Genomic DNA, 18924 nt, shown 5'->3' with positions numbered 1-18924 from the left:
CAGAATGTGTAGGCCAAGACAAAAAATTGAATAGTACATAATAAAATCTGTGCTCTGATGTAATCAAACCCATCTCTTAATTTAAAAAAATACAAAAATATGTATAAGAGATTATCATAAAGGCTATAAGCACAGGCCTGGAGTCAACTGCCTGGCTTCACATCCAAGCTCCACCACCCACTAGCTGTGCCACTGCCTTGTTGAGCTACTTCACCTAACAGTCTCTGCTTTCTCATTTGTAAAATAGGAATAAATGGCACTTACTACCTCTCCATGACGTTGTAAGGTTTAAATGAGACAATCTATGTGATGCACTCCGTGTACCAGGCACAGAGAAAGCACCTGCTCAATGTTAAGTATTATTGTTATTTCAAGTGAGACACGGATAGAAGAATGCCATGTATGCCCTCAGAGGAATCAGTCACGGTCCATTCCAGATCCGGAACTGCCCTTGGGTTTGTTACCTGACGACGATGGCTGAACCTCTAAAGCCAACATCCATGACTTAGTTAGGATGTTATCTGTAATTCTAAAATGCTGTGACCACAAATCTTAGTATTTTATATTTATCCTTCTGAAAGCACTTTCATATCCATTATCTCATTTGATTTTCTCAAATTCTGGAAGCAGGAAAGGTATCACTTCTATTTCACGGATGAAGACATTCAGACTCAAAAAGGTTAAAGTAACTTTGGTTCGATGTCCTGTGGGGGTAGTAAGGCAGGAATGGGGACAGGTCTCACAAGCCTAACCCAACAATAGCACTTAGTCCACCACAAAAATCAATCAGAGAACAAGGTTAAATATCTTTTAAACTAAAGACACCCAGCAATTCCTATCTGCTAGCTAAAAGGGGAAAGAGGAAATTGAATATGTCCATAACGTATGCCGTAGTCTCTTGAATTTGAGTTGCAATTTGATTAGGCTTTTAATTTTAACAGGAAAGGAAACCAGAGCTTTGTATCAGAGTAGTTTTGGTTTTTAAAAGTATTATCTACACTGCCTCACCTTTACATAATGTAGGACTCTCTGACTCTTGAAAGGTCAGAGAATTCTCATGGAATTCATCTGTTTCTAATTTTTTCCATTAGTTCTACATAAACAATCATAGATACCTTAAATTAGGCCAGAATGTTCAAAGAGATTTATTTTTTTAATGTTCAAAATTCTAAAAGAATTAATCAATGACTCTGAATGTAATTTATTAAGTGCAGAAGTTAAGATGCTACCAATTTTTTGAAATGGCACTATAAATGCCCAAATGGCAGTTGGTCTGACTAAACCAGTTATAAAATGAACAGCTAGGAAAACGTTAAGTTACAAATCAGGGGTTAAAATTTCGACCTTAGCCTTCTGTAATACATCTTCTCTCAGAATCTGCTGTTAGCTGCCGTAGGGTGGATTCCGCTAACGGCGGCCCTGCATGTGCAGAGCAGAACTGCTCCACAGGGTTTCCAAGGGAGAAGCCTTTCAGAAGCAGGTTGCAAGGCCTGTCTTCTGAGGCATCTCTGGGTGGTTCAAACCACCACCACCAACCTTTTCACTAGCAGTTGAATGCTTAACCATTTGGACCATCCAGGGACTCCTTCTCAGACTCTAACTAACTTGAAAAGGAGCCTGATGAGGTTTTATAGTTCACTGGTTCTGGAGACAGAGCATAGCTGCCACTGTCATGCACCCCACATCCCCTTCTGCTCTCCAACCCATTCCTGATCCAAGCTACTTAAAAAAACATTGGCTGTTTCTATGCTCCAGCAAGTGAGTATCTTTTCGGGCAAGTCTTACCCAGGAGGAACAATTCTTAGAGGATCTCAACAATGCATGCTGGGAGTCCGCCTCGACTTCAGCTGCAGCACAGCAGCCAGTCCCTTCATTGTCTAGGATCTGAGGTGAGACCTGGTGATGTTTTCACTTCCCAGAGTTGTAAGAGAGACTCCAAAATAGCTACTGGGCTGTGGAGGAGAACCTGAAAGCCACAACAGCTAAGAGTATTTCCCCTTCACAATCCTAGGTGACACACACAATTCCTGAAGACCTTGAGTCAGTGGTACTATCAAGTCTCCACAGCGATCGCAGTCTCTGAACCTCAAATTTACACAAATGATCCTAAAACAAACACAATTTAAACCCACTTTTTTATGGGTAAAAGAGTTGTGGAAGAAAGAGCTATGAAGCCAAAATGATGATATTTTAATGGTTTATAGAAAAAACAAGACAATTTGAAAAGATTTGACACATGTGGCTGCCTAATTATATGGGAAAAAAAGACTCAACATTTTAAATCTATTCCTTAAGTGCTGAAGCAATATTACAGCTGTTACCAATGCTTTCAGGGCAGGCAATCTTACACATACATTTAAAAAAAATCAAAAGTTGACAGCATGGATTTTTTTTTTTTTTACATCTTTAGGCTAACATTTCTGACAGATTTTAAAACTCTTTGGCTTTGGCCAATATAAAATTTAGCTCATGTGCCCTGAATACACACAAAACGATACAGCTGGGGCAGAGGTAACCCAATAGCATGAGGACAAGAAGTCAGCATTCAGTGTAAAAGTGCAGTATTGGCAATGCAGAGTATAAAGTAGATGGGTAACACACAATTACAAATGCAAACCCTAATACTCAATGAATGATTTATAAAATGAAATTAAAAAGATAATAAAGTACTGAGGAAGCAGAAAAATAAAGTGTCAGCACTGGACCCTTGCTACAGCACAGAATTCAATGTAACTCATCAAAGATCCTACAACAGCAAGTACCAGAACAACTTGGCAGCACGAAGTGAAAAGGCAGTACTTTATTTAGCAAGACCTGCAGAGGGGGTGTGTGGGGGTGCGATACATGCATGTGCTTAAGAGAGAGAAGAAAGGAGCAGAGACAGACTTACAAAAACATCTCCTTTTGGTCCAGGGCATGCCTGACTACATTGTTTACCTGGATAACAAATTTCTACGAATTTGTTTTTAGTAATTAAAATCTGTGACATTTAGTATTTTGAGGAACCTTTAAAAAGAATAAAGCATTAATGTAATTTTGAACACATTTCTTTAAAAAGTTGCTGAATTCAGAGATAAGCTGACTTTAGACACTAATGGTCTTATACCTTATCACCAAAATTTGGCCCAGGAACTAAGAGGGAGAAGGGAAAGCAAATTCTTGAGCATAAACTTTTTCTCCTTGATGCCAAAACTGCTTTCATAGACCTGAGCCCCATAAGGGAAGGCTCTGTTCTCCTGTGTCTTGGCGCTACTGAAAACTTTCCCAGCAAATCCTCTTGCATGGAGGGAGTGTTCCACTATCCACTTAGAAAGCTGCAGGAAGATTTAAGTTTGCATTGTGCAGGTGACAGTCTGGCTGCCTTAGGTACCAGTGACAAAACCTATAGCTAGTTGACACAATCAGTCATAATAGGACAGTGCTAAGGTGACCAAGATGGTAGATTCAAAAGGACTTTGCTCTATTCGTTATCACAGCCTTGTCTTGAAATTGCATGATGGTTGCACATACTTAGTACCCTGAAATATCTGAATAACTTATCACAACAGTAGGACCTAGGACACTGCAGGTATTTTAATGGGAGCAGACAGAATTAAGTATTCTTCGCTACTGGGAATCTAAGACAAACAGTAATTACTGCTGAATGTGTGGTCAGTAATGAACTAGGAATAGCTTTAGTTCTGTGAGGAGCCCTGGTGGCAGAGTGGTTAAGAGCTCGGCTGCTAACCAAGAAGATCGGCAGTTCGAACCCACCAGCCGCTCCTCAGAAACGCTGTGGGGCAGTTCTATTGTCCTATAGGTTCATGGTAGTATTACAGATAGTTAATACCTACTGAGTGCTTTTCTGGGTCAAAAATGGTGCTTTGTTATTTCATCTAATCACCACCACTACTCCCATTTCGGAGATGAGAAATTTGAGGTTCAGAGAAGTTAAGTAACTTTCTGGAGTCCAAGAGTAATAAGTAGCTAACGGGCCTGACTCCAAGGGGTCAGGTTCTTAATCACCATACCATGCTGTCTCTGAAACGTAAACGAGTCATTTTAAAACCAAACTTAGGTATCAGAGTGGATGGACTTCATTTTGCATGAGAAAATCTCCCAGTCTGTGACCCTCTGAGACGACAGGAGCTGTCGGAAGTGCATGAGCCAAGGCTCCAAGACTTGTGACCTCAGTCTGTCTTGTATCAACTCTGATGGAACTCCTTCCTTGGGCCTCCTGACCCATTTCCTAAGTGCACCGTGGTTACCTGTCAAACTACAAAGGCTTTTTGTCTTGTCCTAGGCACTGAGCTCTAAAGACTAGCTAGTGGGAGAAGCAATGAGCCAGGGAGCTCTGCCTGATTCTCTGGCCAGAGCCACGAATTCTACCCCCACCTTGGTTCCTGAGTTCCACCCGCAACCTCCTCTCCACCAAAACTGAGCTACCTGCACTATACCTGCAGTTCTCCATACTGTCACACAGTCACTGTCTTCTAGGTCTGTGTATATTCTGGCCCACCTCCCCAGCACCCCATCATGAAACCTCCCTGCAAGCTCCCTTCACCTGTTAACTCCTTCCAGTTCTTCACGATTTGGCTGGACCTCACATTTCCCAGAAAACCCTCCCTGGTATCTCCCCTACTCTCAGCTGGCTGAGGTCAGCACTGTCCTTGTCATCAGGTAAACTGTTACCTTGTTAAACTCCTCCACAGACTAAGTGACTTCAGACAAGAGACTTACTCCCCGCTGGGTCTCTAGCACCTTGGTGCCTGGCTCATAGCAGTCACTCAAAAAGTGTCTTAAAGGCATGGACAACCTCTGAGTCAGCAGAGATGACAGCACTAATGACAGGCATTCACCCTGGCATGTTTACAACTCTGCCTGTTCATCTCTCTAAAAAGAGTACCGACAGACAGACAGACAAAAAGGGATTTGCAGTGATGCCACAGCTGATGCCCTTGTTCACCTGCAACTCATCAGCTGTCAGAGATTTTTACATTGAAGCTTGGCAGCTGATATAAACCTTGTGACTGACGTGTCCACGACATACCATGCTCTTTGTTGACGTATTTGAGCACATTTGTTGTCTGACTTACGATGGCTTTTTATTATTCTGAATGCGAATAAACTTTGCTTGGCACCAAACATTTTTCACCAAGACTGCACCTCTGAAATTGTAACACAAAATAGGAGAATTTGATTAACTTTACAATAATGTACGCTTTACAATCAACTCTTTGTAAACACTGCTGTTCAGGAAGACATGACTGCATATGTGTAATGCCAGAGGAATACCTGAGAAGGTTTAAAGCTGGCAAATCTTGTAACTTAGAAATTGTGAAACTTTAAACAAGAGTTCAGCAGAATTCACAGTACAGCACTGACTTCTGCAAACAGCCACATTTATTTTTAGTAGAATACTAATTCTTTGTTGTAAAGGTAATAAAAACATAAGGAGAATAATTCTTAAAAGGGAGGGAATGAGTATTCCAGACACAGGAAAGAGCATTCAGCACATTGAGAATAAAGAAGGCTCAGTTGGGGGGAGTAAAAACATGAACCTGGGACCCAACAACTGGAGCAGCACATTCTGGAAGGGGGAGCTGAGAAGTGTGCAGAGGCCCAATCTACATGAAGGAGTCTGGGCTTTTCTGAAGATGAAGTGAAGGCACTGAAAAGGTTTCATGGGGGGAAGCGTCAAAATCAGACCTGCAATTTAGAAATTCACCCTGACTGTGGTGCAGAGAAAAGAGGAGGAGCACACATCCAAAAGCAGGAAGCTGGTTTGCAAGGAGGCTTTACAAAAACCGGGCAGAGTCCACAGCGGCCTGGCCCTGGGTGCAACCGTGGGAGTGGAGAGATGTAGGTGGATTCTAAGGACTATTAGAAACTGGCAACAACAGGACTGGTGATCAATTAGAAGTGGAGGGTGAGAAAGCCAGAGGAATAACAGCACAGCAATTAGGGAGACTGTGGTAACGTTTATCCAAGGAGCTCTGAGTAGGAGGATGGAGAGGCTGGAAAGGACAAGGATTTGGTTTGGACACGTGGTGTCTGTAGTGCCTGACACAGCTGTTCCTCCTGTAGGAACAATTTCAGGCACAGTTGGATGCAGGGTTCTGCCACTGAGGTCAAGACATTTTCGACATCAAAACAGTGGCATGAACAAGTCAGCAAAGAAGTAGCTGACAATCTCCTGATACACCCTTTTCTCTCTAGTCAGCGACTGGCTTTCTTAAAATATTTGCACAAAACAAGGTTGGTTACTTAGAAATTGAGAACTTTTGAGCAAGAAAAAGATCAGAAACAAAGAAATGTATTTGTAAACTTCCAAATACATTTAAATTTTAATATACAAACAAAGGGATACTTCTAATCAATGAACAGGGCTGGGACACCTAGCCAGCTGTTTGGAGAAAGCGAAGTTAGAGCCTTATGTCATCCCTTAAACTTCAGATGAATCAGAAGTTAAAGTGTTTTTTTAACACCCGTAAGAATGCTATTAGAAAACATTGGTGAATTTTTACAATCTTGCAGTAAAGAATAATAGCTATTACTTACATATTGTTTACTATGAACCAAGCACTGTTTTAAGAGTTATACAAACATCAATTCTTTCAATCCTCACAACAACTCTGAAGTGGATACTATTATTATCCCCATTTTACAGGTAGGGAACTAAGGTACAAAAAAGTTAAGTAACTTCCTAGTTACACTGCTGAATAGTGGTGAAATCCTAGAACCCGGCTTTCGTGTTCTTTACTACTACACGGCACTGTCTCTTTGGAAAGCCTTTCTACACCTAAGCACAAAAGCCATGAGAAAGAATCAAAATTTGGAAAAAAAATTTTAAGCTTCTTAATAGAAAAATACTATATTCAAAGCTGTAAGTCATAAGACAAAAAGTGGGGGAAAATAACTGCAACAAGTATCAGAGTATATCCTTAATATACAAAAAGTACTAACGAATCATTAAGAAAAAGATAAACGATTCTCTCCCATAAGTGGAGGGAAATATACAAAAGAAGTATGAAATCGTCAGTAAGTAGAACAAGATGTGCGATGACACTAAAATCTAAGAAGTAGAAATTAAAATGAGAAACCATCTTTCATCACCCACGAGATTGGTAAAAATAAAAGCTTAATGATATCCAACGTTGGCAAGGATGTTGAGCAACAGGTACTCTCACCTACTGTGAGGTAAATGTAAACTGGCACAATGATTTATAGGGCAATCTGGCTATATAATCAAATTCTAAAATATGTACACCCCTTGACTCAGCAATTCCACTTCTGAATTTTTATCCTATCAGACAGAATGCAGAGCTATACGAAAATGTATATGCAAGGGTAGTCACTAAAGCTTAGTGTAACAACAAAAAAGTGAGACACTATAAATGTCTAAAGATAGGAAACTGGTTAATTAATGAGACAACCGTATGAGGGAATATTATGTAGTCACTGAAAAGATAAATCTATGTTCATCCTTACGATAACTAACAAAACATTGTTAAGAAAAAAAGCAAACTGTTTAACAGTGTACACAACATAGGTCTTTTTGTTTTTTTACTGTTTTAAATAAATTGTTCTGTTGCCTTCAAAAGGACTGTCCGATTATTTTACTACTGAAGTTTAATTCTATAAATTCTCAATCTCTGAACTATCATAAGGATCTTGTCATACTGCAATCTAACAGCATGGAGGCGCCCATATATAGGAATAATTGAAACATACTTCCAAAATTCAAAATAAATTTAGATGAAAACTTTTTAAGGGGCATTTATATTAATCTGTTTTATCTGTTTAAAAATCTAAGGTTCAATGAAAATAATTTGGTTTATTTCAAATAAGAATTTAAGAATACCATGAGAAATCCAGAAAACAAATAACAGATACAGCTAAATGATTAAAATTTTGAAGAAAGAAAAAGAAGCTATGAAATGTCTGTTGTAAAACACAAGTAAATATCACGTTAGAGCATTAGGCATTAAGGTACTTTCATAAGCAGCCATCTTCTTAGAGCCTCACAGAAAAGGTGTTTTATGTATTTATAAAGCAAAAACTTTGACGTAATAACTTGTCAATGTTACAAAGCTGGAGCTTACTGTCTGACTCCCAAGTCTGGGATTCTTCTGCCTCCTTACAGTCTAACTAGTAGAAATGCCTGTATATATTAGTGGTGGTGATGGTGGTAGGGATTTATTATTATTTTAAAGAAACTGCAGGATGTAAAATGACTCAGGCCAACAAATAAAGCAAAAAACATTTTTCCACACAGACAATCCACAAGACATTTCTAATGAGCAGAATTCAATTTTATGTAATTCTAAAGTACACCTCATTTATTCACTACCATCAAGGCTACATGGTTTCATCTTCTAGTAATTTAGAGGTTTACCACTTTAAGAATTAAAATGCTTTCTGCAACTATTCTGGGTGGAAATTCTCCTAAAATATAAGCTTTTTAACTTCAATTCATTGAATGTACAGAAACATGATAATCTTTTAATATTGAGCCACAGTTGCCATTAAAAATAAAAACAATGATATATAATCTTAAACTCATTTTACAAATCAGAAAATTGATACCCAGGAAGTAATGTTAAACAGTGCTGGGATTTAATAAATTCACAGTTCTGGGGTTGCCCAGGTCTGTAAGAACTAACTGTCCCAACACCAGGTGGCCCCCGATTGCAATGTTTTAATGTTCTAGTTTTTAGAGTTCCTCTCTTTATTAAGTCTATTTCCCTACTTTGTTGCCCGCACTGCTGCCTTCAGGGAACCTGCCTCTTGCAGTATGCACACTGCTATCCCCTCTAATTGGCTGCTTTTAATTGCTGCATGTTAGGGACACCAAATACACAAGACTGCAAGAACAATGTCTTAAATAAGTGTCAACGAATCCTGAGCAAATGCCCTTGAAACACTTTTAAGTGTAAAATCAAAGCACAGATTTTGTTACAAGCCTGTTGGCTGCTCAGTCTTCTCACTCTACTTCTTAGTGCTAATCCATGTTCTAGATAAGAGAGGCTGCTGGGTTTAGTTACCTCTGGTATTACTTTAAAACATTTTCTGTTGCGTGGTTCTTGGCTCCTGAAATCTCATATAGTATTTGCCTAGCAAATCTTTTCTTTAATGCAAACGTGAACTTCTATTTATCTCAAGTTGAATTATTATAACAAATTAATGAATTTTGGATGAAGTACTGGACAAGAATCCTAAAAGTAGTACCGTAAATTTAAACATCATTCTGAAAACTTAAAAAAGGGACAATTATATTAATGCATGACCTTTACGTATATATTCATACATACACATTTTCAAGTTCCTAGAAGCTAAAGAAGAATTACACACAGATAACAAACTTGTTTTACCTATAACAAATTGTACAGTTTAACTACTTCCTCTGTATCACTTTAAGCTATCCTTCTTTCCTCAAGGCACCCAGCATGTCCAATAGTCCAGATACCTCCCAATGAGTTTATCACAAGGCCACAATTTGGAAACACAGTCTAGATTTTTCCCGTTTTCCCTCTTCCCAATTAGGTCCTGGTGCCCTGGTGGCTCCGCGGTTAAGCATTCGGCTGCTAATCAAAAGGTCAGCAGTTTGAATGCCCCAGCCACTCCCTGGAAACCCAACAGGGCAGTTCTACTCTGTCCTATAGGGTCACTATGAGTTGGAGTTGACTGGATGGCAACATGTTTGGTTTTTTTAGTTTAACTAGGTCCTAGACTATGTCTGACCAAAGGGGAAGAAGAGGTGATCTACTAGTTTGAACATGCCATTATTCCCTTCATTCATCTATTCAACAAATGCTTGCGGAGTGTCTACTCTGTGCCAAGCATTTTGTGAAGTGATTGGTCCCTACTGAGCCACATGCCCTGCCCATTCAGATCTTATGGTCTTAGGGGGAAGGCAATCATTCCTCAAATGAGATAACACAAATGTAACATCACAACAACAGCAGGGACACTGCTACAAAAGCCAGTAACCTGAACCTGCCTAGTCTGGGGTATCAGGGAAGACTTATCTGAGGAAACATCAATGAACTAAGATCTGAGCAATGAGGAGTTGACTCGGTGGGCTTTGGAAAGAGTCTTCTTGGCAGAGGAAGCATGCTTCATGCAAAGGCTCTGTGACAGGTGACGTTGCTGAGTTTGAGGACATGAAAGCCATACTGCAGACAACAAAGGCCAGAGTGATCTGAGATGAGCCTGGACGGGCAGGCAGGGACTCTGCAGGCCATGTAAGGACTCTCTAGTCTTTATCTAAATAGAAAGCATTTGAAAGTTTTTTAATGACTGACTGAATATGAGGAGGTGAGGGGGAGGGTGTCTAGGATGCATCCTACGTTCTGGTTCTGCTGGATAAGCAGAATATATTATGGAGCTATTTACTGTCCAGGTAACACCGTAAGAGAAGCGAGATTTAGGGGAGAAAATAGTGAATTTGGCTTTAGATACTGTGTGTGGGGTACAGCTGAGATATTCAAGTAGAAATATTATGAAAGCAGGTTTAATAGACCTGGAGTTTAGGAGAGATCCAGGCTAAGGAATAACTCTGGAATCACTCGTTAATGGCTGATAATTGATCTAAAGGCATGAATGAGGCTGGAGTGGCGATGCAGGAGACAGAATGACAGAGGGCCTAAGACTACCTGAGGACTATCTAACATTAACGTTCAAGAGGATGATGATGCACTATTGAGGAAGAATTGCCTGGGCTAAGAAGAAAATCAGGAGAGCTTATCTATTTACCCAAACAACCAGATGTTTTCATATACCAGGAACTCAGCTTTCTTAACATTTGGTAGTTTGAGCATGGCTCCAATTATTTAATAATATACACTTAGCCATTAAAATTAAATTACCGTAAGTTTCACATTATATAAAACTGACCAATATTGCTAATGGCTGCTTGCTAAATACCAACTACTGCTAATAAATACCAAGCAATGTCCAAAAACTCGTAAGTTGCCTCAAAACTTGCCTTAAACTAGACCGAGATTAAGATCATGTTTGAGTAAGTGACTAACCTTCAGAGACAAAAATCTAAAAATAACCACTTGGGAAAATCAATTCATCCTAGCATTCAATTCACGAGACAGCTAACATTCATGGATGCCAGACGCTAGTCTAGATACTAAAACAGAGTTCCTGGTCAGTTAACTGGTATTTAGTATTCAGAATGCTGTAAGGCTAGTTTAAAACTTGTTCGATAGCATATCACTTAAATGATTATTTAGGCAATAAAGGAAAGTAATCATAATGTCTGTTTGTCAAGAGTAAAGCTCCAACCTACAGTCCACCACCTGCCCTCTCTTCACTACACGTACACTCATCATCATCATACCTACACATGATGAACTCAGCTCGAGCATTGCCTACATATGATGAAACTAGCTTCTGCACCGCATAAGCATACCATGTGGCTCCAGGGGCTTACTTCAGATTTCAAGAAGTCCAATGGCCCCATTAATAATTTCCAGGCGACAGAAGTATACCCTCAGAAATACATGCTCGGTGGGTCTTAAGAATTTAACAGTTCTCCATTTTGTAAACAGTTCTCCTCAACATCTCAATCTATTCAATCAAGCTAACTAGTATGGTATTCCAAAGGACTCGTTCACTAACAGAACTCCCTTCCATACCAAACATAGCTAAATCAACTGTGACATGCATACAGTAAATAAAGACAAGTATATCTTCTTGATTGTCTTTCGTCCTAGAGCATATTTTACATTTCCCTACAAGTTTTCTTAACTGAGCAGAGTGGCTGTTACTAATAATAAAGATTGAATTTTAAAACCCACATAGGCAGCCATTGAATTTCATACTCCCCTCATCTCCATTTTAATTTTCTTACAAAAAAAAAAAAATCATGCCTGAACTTGCAGTACTGTACATACTCCTTTTAAAATCATAGGCAATAGGTTTGAAACTACAAGTAACCTTATCTAGGGTCCTTTTTTCCATTAGTGACCCGAAACTACTGTACGTATCTATTCTAAGGAAAGGGAAAGAGACCAAAGAAAGAGCAAACACTAGCAGACCAAATGTACAAGCAGAAGGCAGAACAAACCTACCACTCTGAAGTACTAATCTAAAAGGCCAATTAATTCCTCAGAAAGCTGGGAAGATACTATTGCATTTACTGTAGGAATACAGGGTGGAATGTTGTAGATGAAAGTCAGAGCACTAATCCTAATCTGGGTGCTCCTCTGTAGCCCTTTCTCTCTCACAGCACTTAACACGGGATGATGAAACACGTTTATATACCACAGTCTACCAAAAGAAAGAGAGACTGCATGATGATTTTTTTCTCTACACCTAGACCACCACCTTGTAGGGGTTCATAAATGTTAAACGAATGAAATCTGGAAAATAAATAAATAAAGTGTAGGGTTCATCGACATTGGAATACTGTCTCTATGTATGATGATTAAGATGAAAGAATACTAGGTCTGCCTTCTTTACTTCCTGACTTATGATTTAATATAGCAGATATCAATAAATTTAAGAAACATTCAAGACTAATCATTTACCCTCTTTACCTAACATGATGGGGTAATCTAAATACAGCTTACTTGTTATATGTCGATCAGGTTACAGAGAACTATGCATTACACACATAAGGATATACACACGTTGCCGTTGAGCCGATCTGGACTCATAGTAACCCTGTAGGGCAGAGTAGAACTGCCCCATAGAGTTTCCAAGGAGTGGCAGGTGGGTTTGAGCTGCCAATCTTTTGGTTAGCAGTCAAGCTCTTAACCACTGCACATAGCCTTCAGTATGTCTATCAGCAAACAAATGTACTGGCAGTGACACTGAGTAGAGACGTAGTACTCTATTACGACTCCTGACCAACAACTTCCTCCTTAAAATCATCAATTAATTTGAAAAAGAAAATGAAGGCAGCATACAGTAGTGGAAAGAAATGGACTGTGGACTCAGATTGACTTGGATTTGAATTTTAGCTTTGTCACGCTAGTTGTTCGATCATGAGGCTTTAGCATATCAGATGAGTTTCCTCCTCTTTAAAACAGATTACATTGCCTCTCCCCTAGAGCACTGTAGTGACGATTAAACAAGATAATGTATACAACTCGCTTGGCACGCAGAAGGCAAAGGAGCTGACTATAGAAAAGTGATGTAAGGATTACCTACGGAGACCTGGTGGCACAGTAGTTAAGAGCTATGGCTACTAACCAAAAGTTGGCAGTTCTAATCCACTGGCCACTCTTTTGGAAACCCTACCAGGCAGTTCTACTCTGTCTTATAGGGTTGCTATGGGTTAGAATCAACTTGATGGCAACAGGTAAGCATATCTATATGCTCAATGAACATGTTTTAAGCCACAGTTAAAAGCATCTTATATTCTGCAATATAAAAAGAGCACCTGACTAATCTCACTATTTTGCAATGAACCATTTATCTTAACTCTAGTCCTGATTATTTCTTTTCTGTTTAAAATTTTTAAAAAATTATTTCTTAAATAAAAACAATTTGAGCTTTATTCCTGATACTGTACATTTCCTCATATTAATCTTCTACATATTTACATTTTTAAGTAGTTCTAACTTTTGACTTAGGATAGAAAAAGAGGCCAGGACTGAGGGAACCAACCAAATCAAAGGAATGTACTTGGCATATCGGATATAAGCAAAGCATTTTAAGGTTAGAGGTGTAATAGACTGTGGCTCTTAAGTAGCCGCCAGGGAAAATTTCACGTCCACAGCACGTTTTTCTATTCCCCTTCACCATAAGAGCCCCCCAACACAAGAAACTGACCTGTTGCCATCAAGTTGATTTCAACTCATAGTGGCCCTATAGGAGAGAGTATCCTATAGAATAAGGTTTCCAAGGCTGTAATCTTTACAGAAGCAGATTGCCACATCTTTCTCCCACAGAGCGGCTCATGGGTTCCAGCCACCAGCCTTTTGGTTAGCAGCAGAGCACTTAACCATTGACTGGGGCACAAAATTCAAAAGTTGTACTTCCTAACTCAGCACTTTTGAACACCCTGTATTTTTCCTTGGAATAATCCATTCCCCATTAACTACCTTACCATCCCATCATTTCTTCCTTTGGAATGCACACAGCCAGTGTCAGGACTGATCAACAGACCCAGCCTAGGCAAGCTGCAGCTGGTTCTTCTGCTCTTGTTGAAAGCAAAAGAACATTCTTTTCTTTCCATATTTTGAAATTTTCAAGTCTACAAGTCAGCAAACATTTCTAAAAAGTGCAACATACTATGCTTGGTATAGAAGACGTGAAAGAATATCAATGAACAGGGCTACTTCCTGTTTTTTGTATCTAACAAAATGGAGTTATGACAGTACATTAGAAATCATATATTAAGGAATGTTGTTTAACCAGTCATCCTTGCCAAAATCAGATATGAAAAGAAAACAAAAGTTGGCAACAATTCCAACCCTGACATTTGTTTTAGAATTATATTTAATAACGTTACTCTTTGAAGAATGCATTAGTTTTCTTAACTGATTTAAAATGAAACCTGGAGACATTTCATAATGGTGAAACTTACAAATTCATGGAAGACTAACTTATGTAACTACTTCTATTATTTTATAATATCACCAACTTAATTTTTTAAAACCTATTTTTAGGTGATGTCACTTCACCTCCTCTAGTAAAATGTCACTAAGAATCTTTTTAGCCTAACAGCTTCTGAGAGGAAGTGAAAGCTTAGGGCTATATGAGGATATAAAGGCAGCCAATGAAATATCTTTAGTTTTAAACAAAACTAACATTAACAAGTACAGCATATCTTGTTCTTTCAGGGGGCCAGCAAATTGATAGTTTGGTCTTTTTAAGTTACCAAAATAGGATGGAGTAATTATATCTACTAAACTCACAATAGCCTGTTCAATGAAGAGTAACACTGTAATTTTTCTTCAAAGACAGTAAATAGGATGAAAAAGCCCTTAATTCTGTAATACAAGGAAAAACTCAAAACGCTTGGGCGCCACTTACAGGCACAAAACTTTCACTGATTTCAGTTATTACTCTGAAAAAGAGGGCCAGATTTTAAATCTCCAATTTTAAAAATTACTGTTATTTATATAATTTATACCTCACAAGTGTATTTTCTACAATTTTAATTTCTACATTCAACATAAAAAAGTTAAAAAAAAAACTAAGGGGAATTCTCAAATTGAAATCATAGAATTAATAAAAAAAAAAATAGGTCTTTAGACAGAAGAGGTCTTTAGACCCCTACTCCTACTCGAACATAAAAATATTTCAAAATCTCACTGTCTGATTTTCCTCCTGAACATATGAAACTATTGTCAACAAGTATAATGCAAAGCTCAATTCAAGTTTTATTGAACTACTTATACTCAGTGTTTATACCAAGAGACTGAAATGAATTTCAACCCCAATTGCCAAAGAAGTTAGAAAAATCATCGTATTTTAAAAAGACAGGGAATCAACACTTAATTATAAAGGAAATAATTACTTTTATATGTGGGATGAGCCAAAAGCTTTCTGGCTAATGAAAGTCATTAAAAAAAAAAAAAAGGTTATGCAAACTAGTCTATTATATCATATACTGTGCAATTTATAATCCGCCCCTTAAACAAAGAGGAGAAAAAAACCTAGGTTATAAAACACAAAAACTAAGCATGGATTTATTCAGTCCCTGAATTCTATCTGCCTCCACTTTAGTTCTCTTATTTTGTGTCAAAAGACCATACCAAACAACTTCTATGTGTTATCTTAACAGTGGCTGCCCTTATACTATATTCATAGCTTTTTTTTTTCCACCTTAGTTCTCTTATTTTGTGTCAGAAGACCATACCAAACAACTTCTATGTGTTATCTTAACAGTGGCTGCCCTTATACTATATTCATAGCTCAATGAGAAGACCAGAATGCTGATATTTACTAAATCATTTATTGCATCCAAAGAGTTATGTATCATGAGTATAGGTAAAACTAATTTCTCACATTTGCCTTCAAAGAATTTTTCCAGTTAAGTTTTTGTCCAATGTGCATAGAAATAGAAAACTGTAAAGGAATATAACTCTTGTAAAACTAAGTTACATGTACAAGTGCACACAAAAAACTATCACAGTCACAATCTCCTTTTGTTTCAATACTGCCATGGTAAAGTCTATTTTTTTTTCTTAGTTTTTATTTATTTTCAGGGGAGGGAGCGACATCCAAGTAATAAATGAACTGTAGTTTTAAACAAATAATCTCACAAAAAAGTACCAAATCACTTCAGATAATGAACCAAAACTAAGATTTCCACTGTCAAATTAGTCTCACAAGAAACACAAACCTAAGTTACACACTCTTTAAAATACTCACAACAAGGGTCAGGGAATTCTACAGGGCAAAGGGTGACCATCACAAAACCATTTCCAGCAACTCAAAATACACCATCAAGACTTTGTGCTTTGTATACGTTAGCCAGATTAAAAAAAAAAAAAAAGATTATAGCTGTCATATTTATTTGAATTTCCTTTAACATAAAAAACCCCAGCTGCGAAAAAAGGGTCAGGCCACGAATCGCTCCTCTGAGTTACACTGCACGTATGTATCGTACTGCATAAGCCCCACAGGTCTGTCTTAGCTGAGCCGACAGCTCTGTACAAAACCCCCAAAAAAACCCTGGAATTCGGCAGTCGGCCGACGCAGCTGCACAGAGCAGGAAGCACCGCACCCGCGCCGCGCTCCCGAACCACGCCGGAGGAACTGCGGGGAGCAGTCACCACCGCTTTGAAATTGAACGGCTGACACATCCGGTCGGGTCTCTTACACCACTCAGCCAAATGCAAACTTCAAAGACCAAATTCAAACTCCAAACCGAAGTCGCTCTAGTCTTCTCCGTGCAGTTCGCATTCCCAAGTACTCTCGGAGCCCCTTTGGGGGGGACGCAATTAGAAAACCCCAATTTCGAAAAGACTGCAAGTCCCACGAGTTTGCAGTCTATCTGTCCGCACCGCTTTGACAGGCGTTACCGAGCCGTCCCCCGGGAATCCCCTACTGCCGGCTCTTGGGGCGCGCCGCGGCATCCGGGCCCGGCCCCCGATACCTGCCTCAGGACTCGAGCTCCAGGCGGGCGGAGGGGCTCGGCCTGTCACGGCCGCAGAGACCTCGTCGCTTTCTCTTCTGTCCTCTCGCCCTCGCCCCGGCCTCCGGTTGGGGCTCCCCACCCACCCCGCCCCTTTGCCGACCACCGCCCGCCGGCCGGCTCCGGCCTCGCCCCCCGTCCCCGAGACTCCGTTCCTGGCGCGCCGCCACCTGGTTGCCCCCTGCCCCCTGGGTCCGGCCCCAAATTGCCCTGAGGGCAGCGCCGGGGTCTCAAGCCCCGGCTCCTCGGAGAGCACGGATTCCCAGAGCCCCAGAGCTAGCCAGGGCCTCCACACCTTTTCGCAACGGGTCCCGCAGACGGGTTGGCACGTCTGTCACATGTCTACAAACAATAACAAACTCCCCGGCACTTCCCCGCCCCGGGACCCCGTCCAACCCCTAGGCCGGGTCCGGGGCGCCGCCCGACGCCGGGAGGAGGTCTGAGAGGGTGCCCGGGGGGTGCGGGGGTTCGGACCCCGGCAAGCGGCGCGCAGTATCCCAGAACGCGGCCCCAGGACGCTGCGCACGGTACCCGGGGTTCATTCATTGCCCTCTGCCTACAACCAAAGTTCTCTCCGCGCCCCCGGCGGTGCTACTCACCCGGTGGGGGCCGCTGCAGGAGACGGCTCGGCGGCGGACGCTCGCTTCTCCCCGGGCTCGGCCCCTGCGAGGTTCGGGGCGCCGCTGTCCGAAGCGGCCACTAGCTCTGCAGGCTGGGCGCCGCAGCGGCTCACGGCTCCGTGGGGCGGCGGCACCGCCAGAGGCTGGAAACCGCTCCCGCCCGCTGCCGAGTCCGCGGGCTCCGGCGACGGGGAAGTTGAGGAGGACGGCGGAGAAGCGGCGAGGAAGATCGGCGGCTCGGGCAGCCGGTCCAGCTCCACACTCCGCACTTTGCGCAGCTGCCGCCGCCGCCACTCCGCCCGCTCGCGGCCCCCGCTGCCCGCCTCCCGCAGGAGCCCCGCGGCTGCCGCGGGCACGCTGCTCGCCTTCAGGGGCCCTCTGCCGCCGCCCGCCTCGGGGCTCACCGCCCCGGCGCCCGGGAATCCCGACGACGAGGCGCGATTCCCCGCCGCCGCCGCCATTTTCTCTCGCGGGCTACATTCGCTCGGCCCCCGAGAGGGAGGGAGGGGGCGGGGAGAGCGCAGGGGGCGGGCGGACCGGCGGGCGCTGCGCCGCCAGCGTAGAACTGCCTGCGCCAACTGCGTGAGCGTGGCCCGCCGGGCTCTGCCCGGGACAGACGGGCGGGCGGGGGCGCGGGGTTTGGCCGGAGGCGGAGGGCGGGTCGGCGGGGGCGGCGGCGCAGCAGGTTGGGGGGAGTGGGCTGCGCGCTCGGCGGGGCGGGCGGGCCGGCGCCGTGGACTCGGACGTGGCGGCGGTGGAACTTCCTGGACTCTGCGTGCTGCGCCCGCCGCGCCGCCAGGTAGTCGCGGGCCTCACCGGCCACAGGAGGTGCCGGAGTGGCAGCATCGCGCCGCTTCGTGTCTGCTGCAATCTCGGCTCGGCCCACCGGGAGCTCGCCCTACTGAAGTTGCAGCTTCCGAAATAAATAATTAGTTGGAATGTGTGCGTGTGATGCGTGGAAGGGGATGTTGGGGAGGAGATTTGCAGTCTTGTCATTCACACTGCCCTTTGCAGTGGCGTCGGGAGACCCGGGCGCGGGCCAAGCCCCATCCTGCCCGCTCCGCGCGCGACGCGCAGGTGGCGCCGGGGGTGTTGCCTGCTGCAAAGCGAAAGAAACCCAACGTTCAGTGGACGTGCTGCTGCGGACCAAAAACAAAGTTTTTTTTTGAAGAAATTTTTCCTCTTCTTTTGTCCCCCGCCCCTCGTGCTACAAAT

The 18924-nt window shown here is 42.1% G+C and overlaps 1 protein-coding gene across 3 annotated transcripts in view; it reads right to left on the bottom strand.

The window, feature by feature from the left end:
* Positions 1 to 18206, bottom strand: part of MAP3K1 (mitogen-activated protein kinase kinase kinase 1) — a 76178-nt gene extending 57972 nt beyond the window's left edge. Inside the window, exon 1 of one of the 3 annotated variants that reach the window (XM_049863921.1) lies at positions 17689 to 18206. In XM_049863921.1, coding sequence (XP_049719878.1) covers positions 17689 to 18170 — 482 coding nt within the window. In that variant the 5' untranslated portion in view covers positions 18171 to 18206. The other 2 variants (XM_049863923.1, XM_049863922.1) reach the window with 2 other exon arrangements.
* Positions 18207 to 18924: the final 718 nt, after the last annotated feature.

The sequence above is a fragment of the Elephas maximus genome, chromosome 2 (genome assembly GCF_024166365.1).
Source record: "Elephas maximus indicus isolate mEleMax1 chromosome 2, mEleMax1 primary haplotype, whole genome shotgun sequence".
Classification (NCBI taxonomy): Eukaryota; Metazoa; Chordata; class Mammalia; order Proboscidea; family Elephantidae; genus Elephas; species Elephas maximus.
The sequence above is the reverse complement of the archived record's forward strand: the minus strand, read 5'-3'. Positions and strand labels throughout refer to the sequence as shown.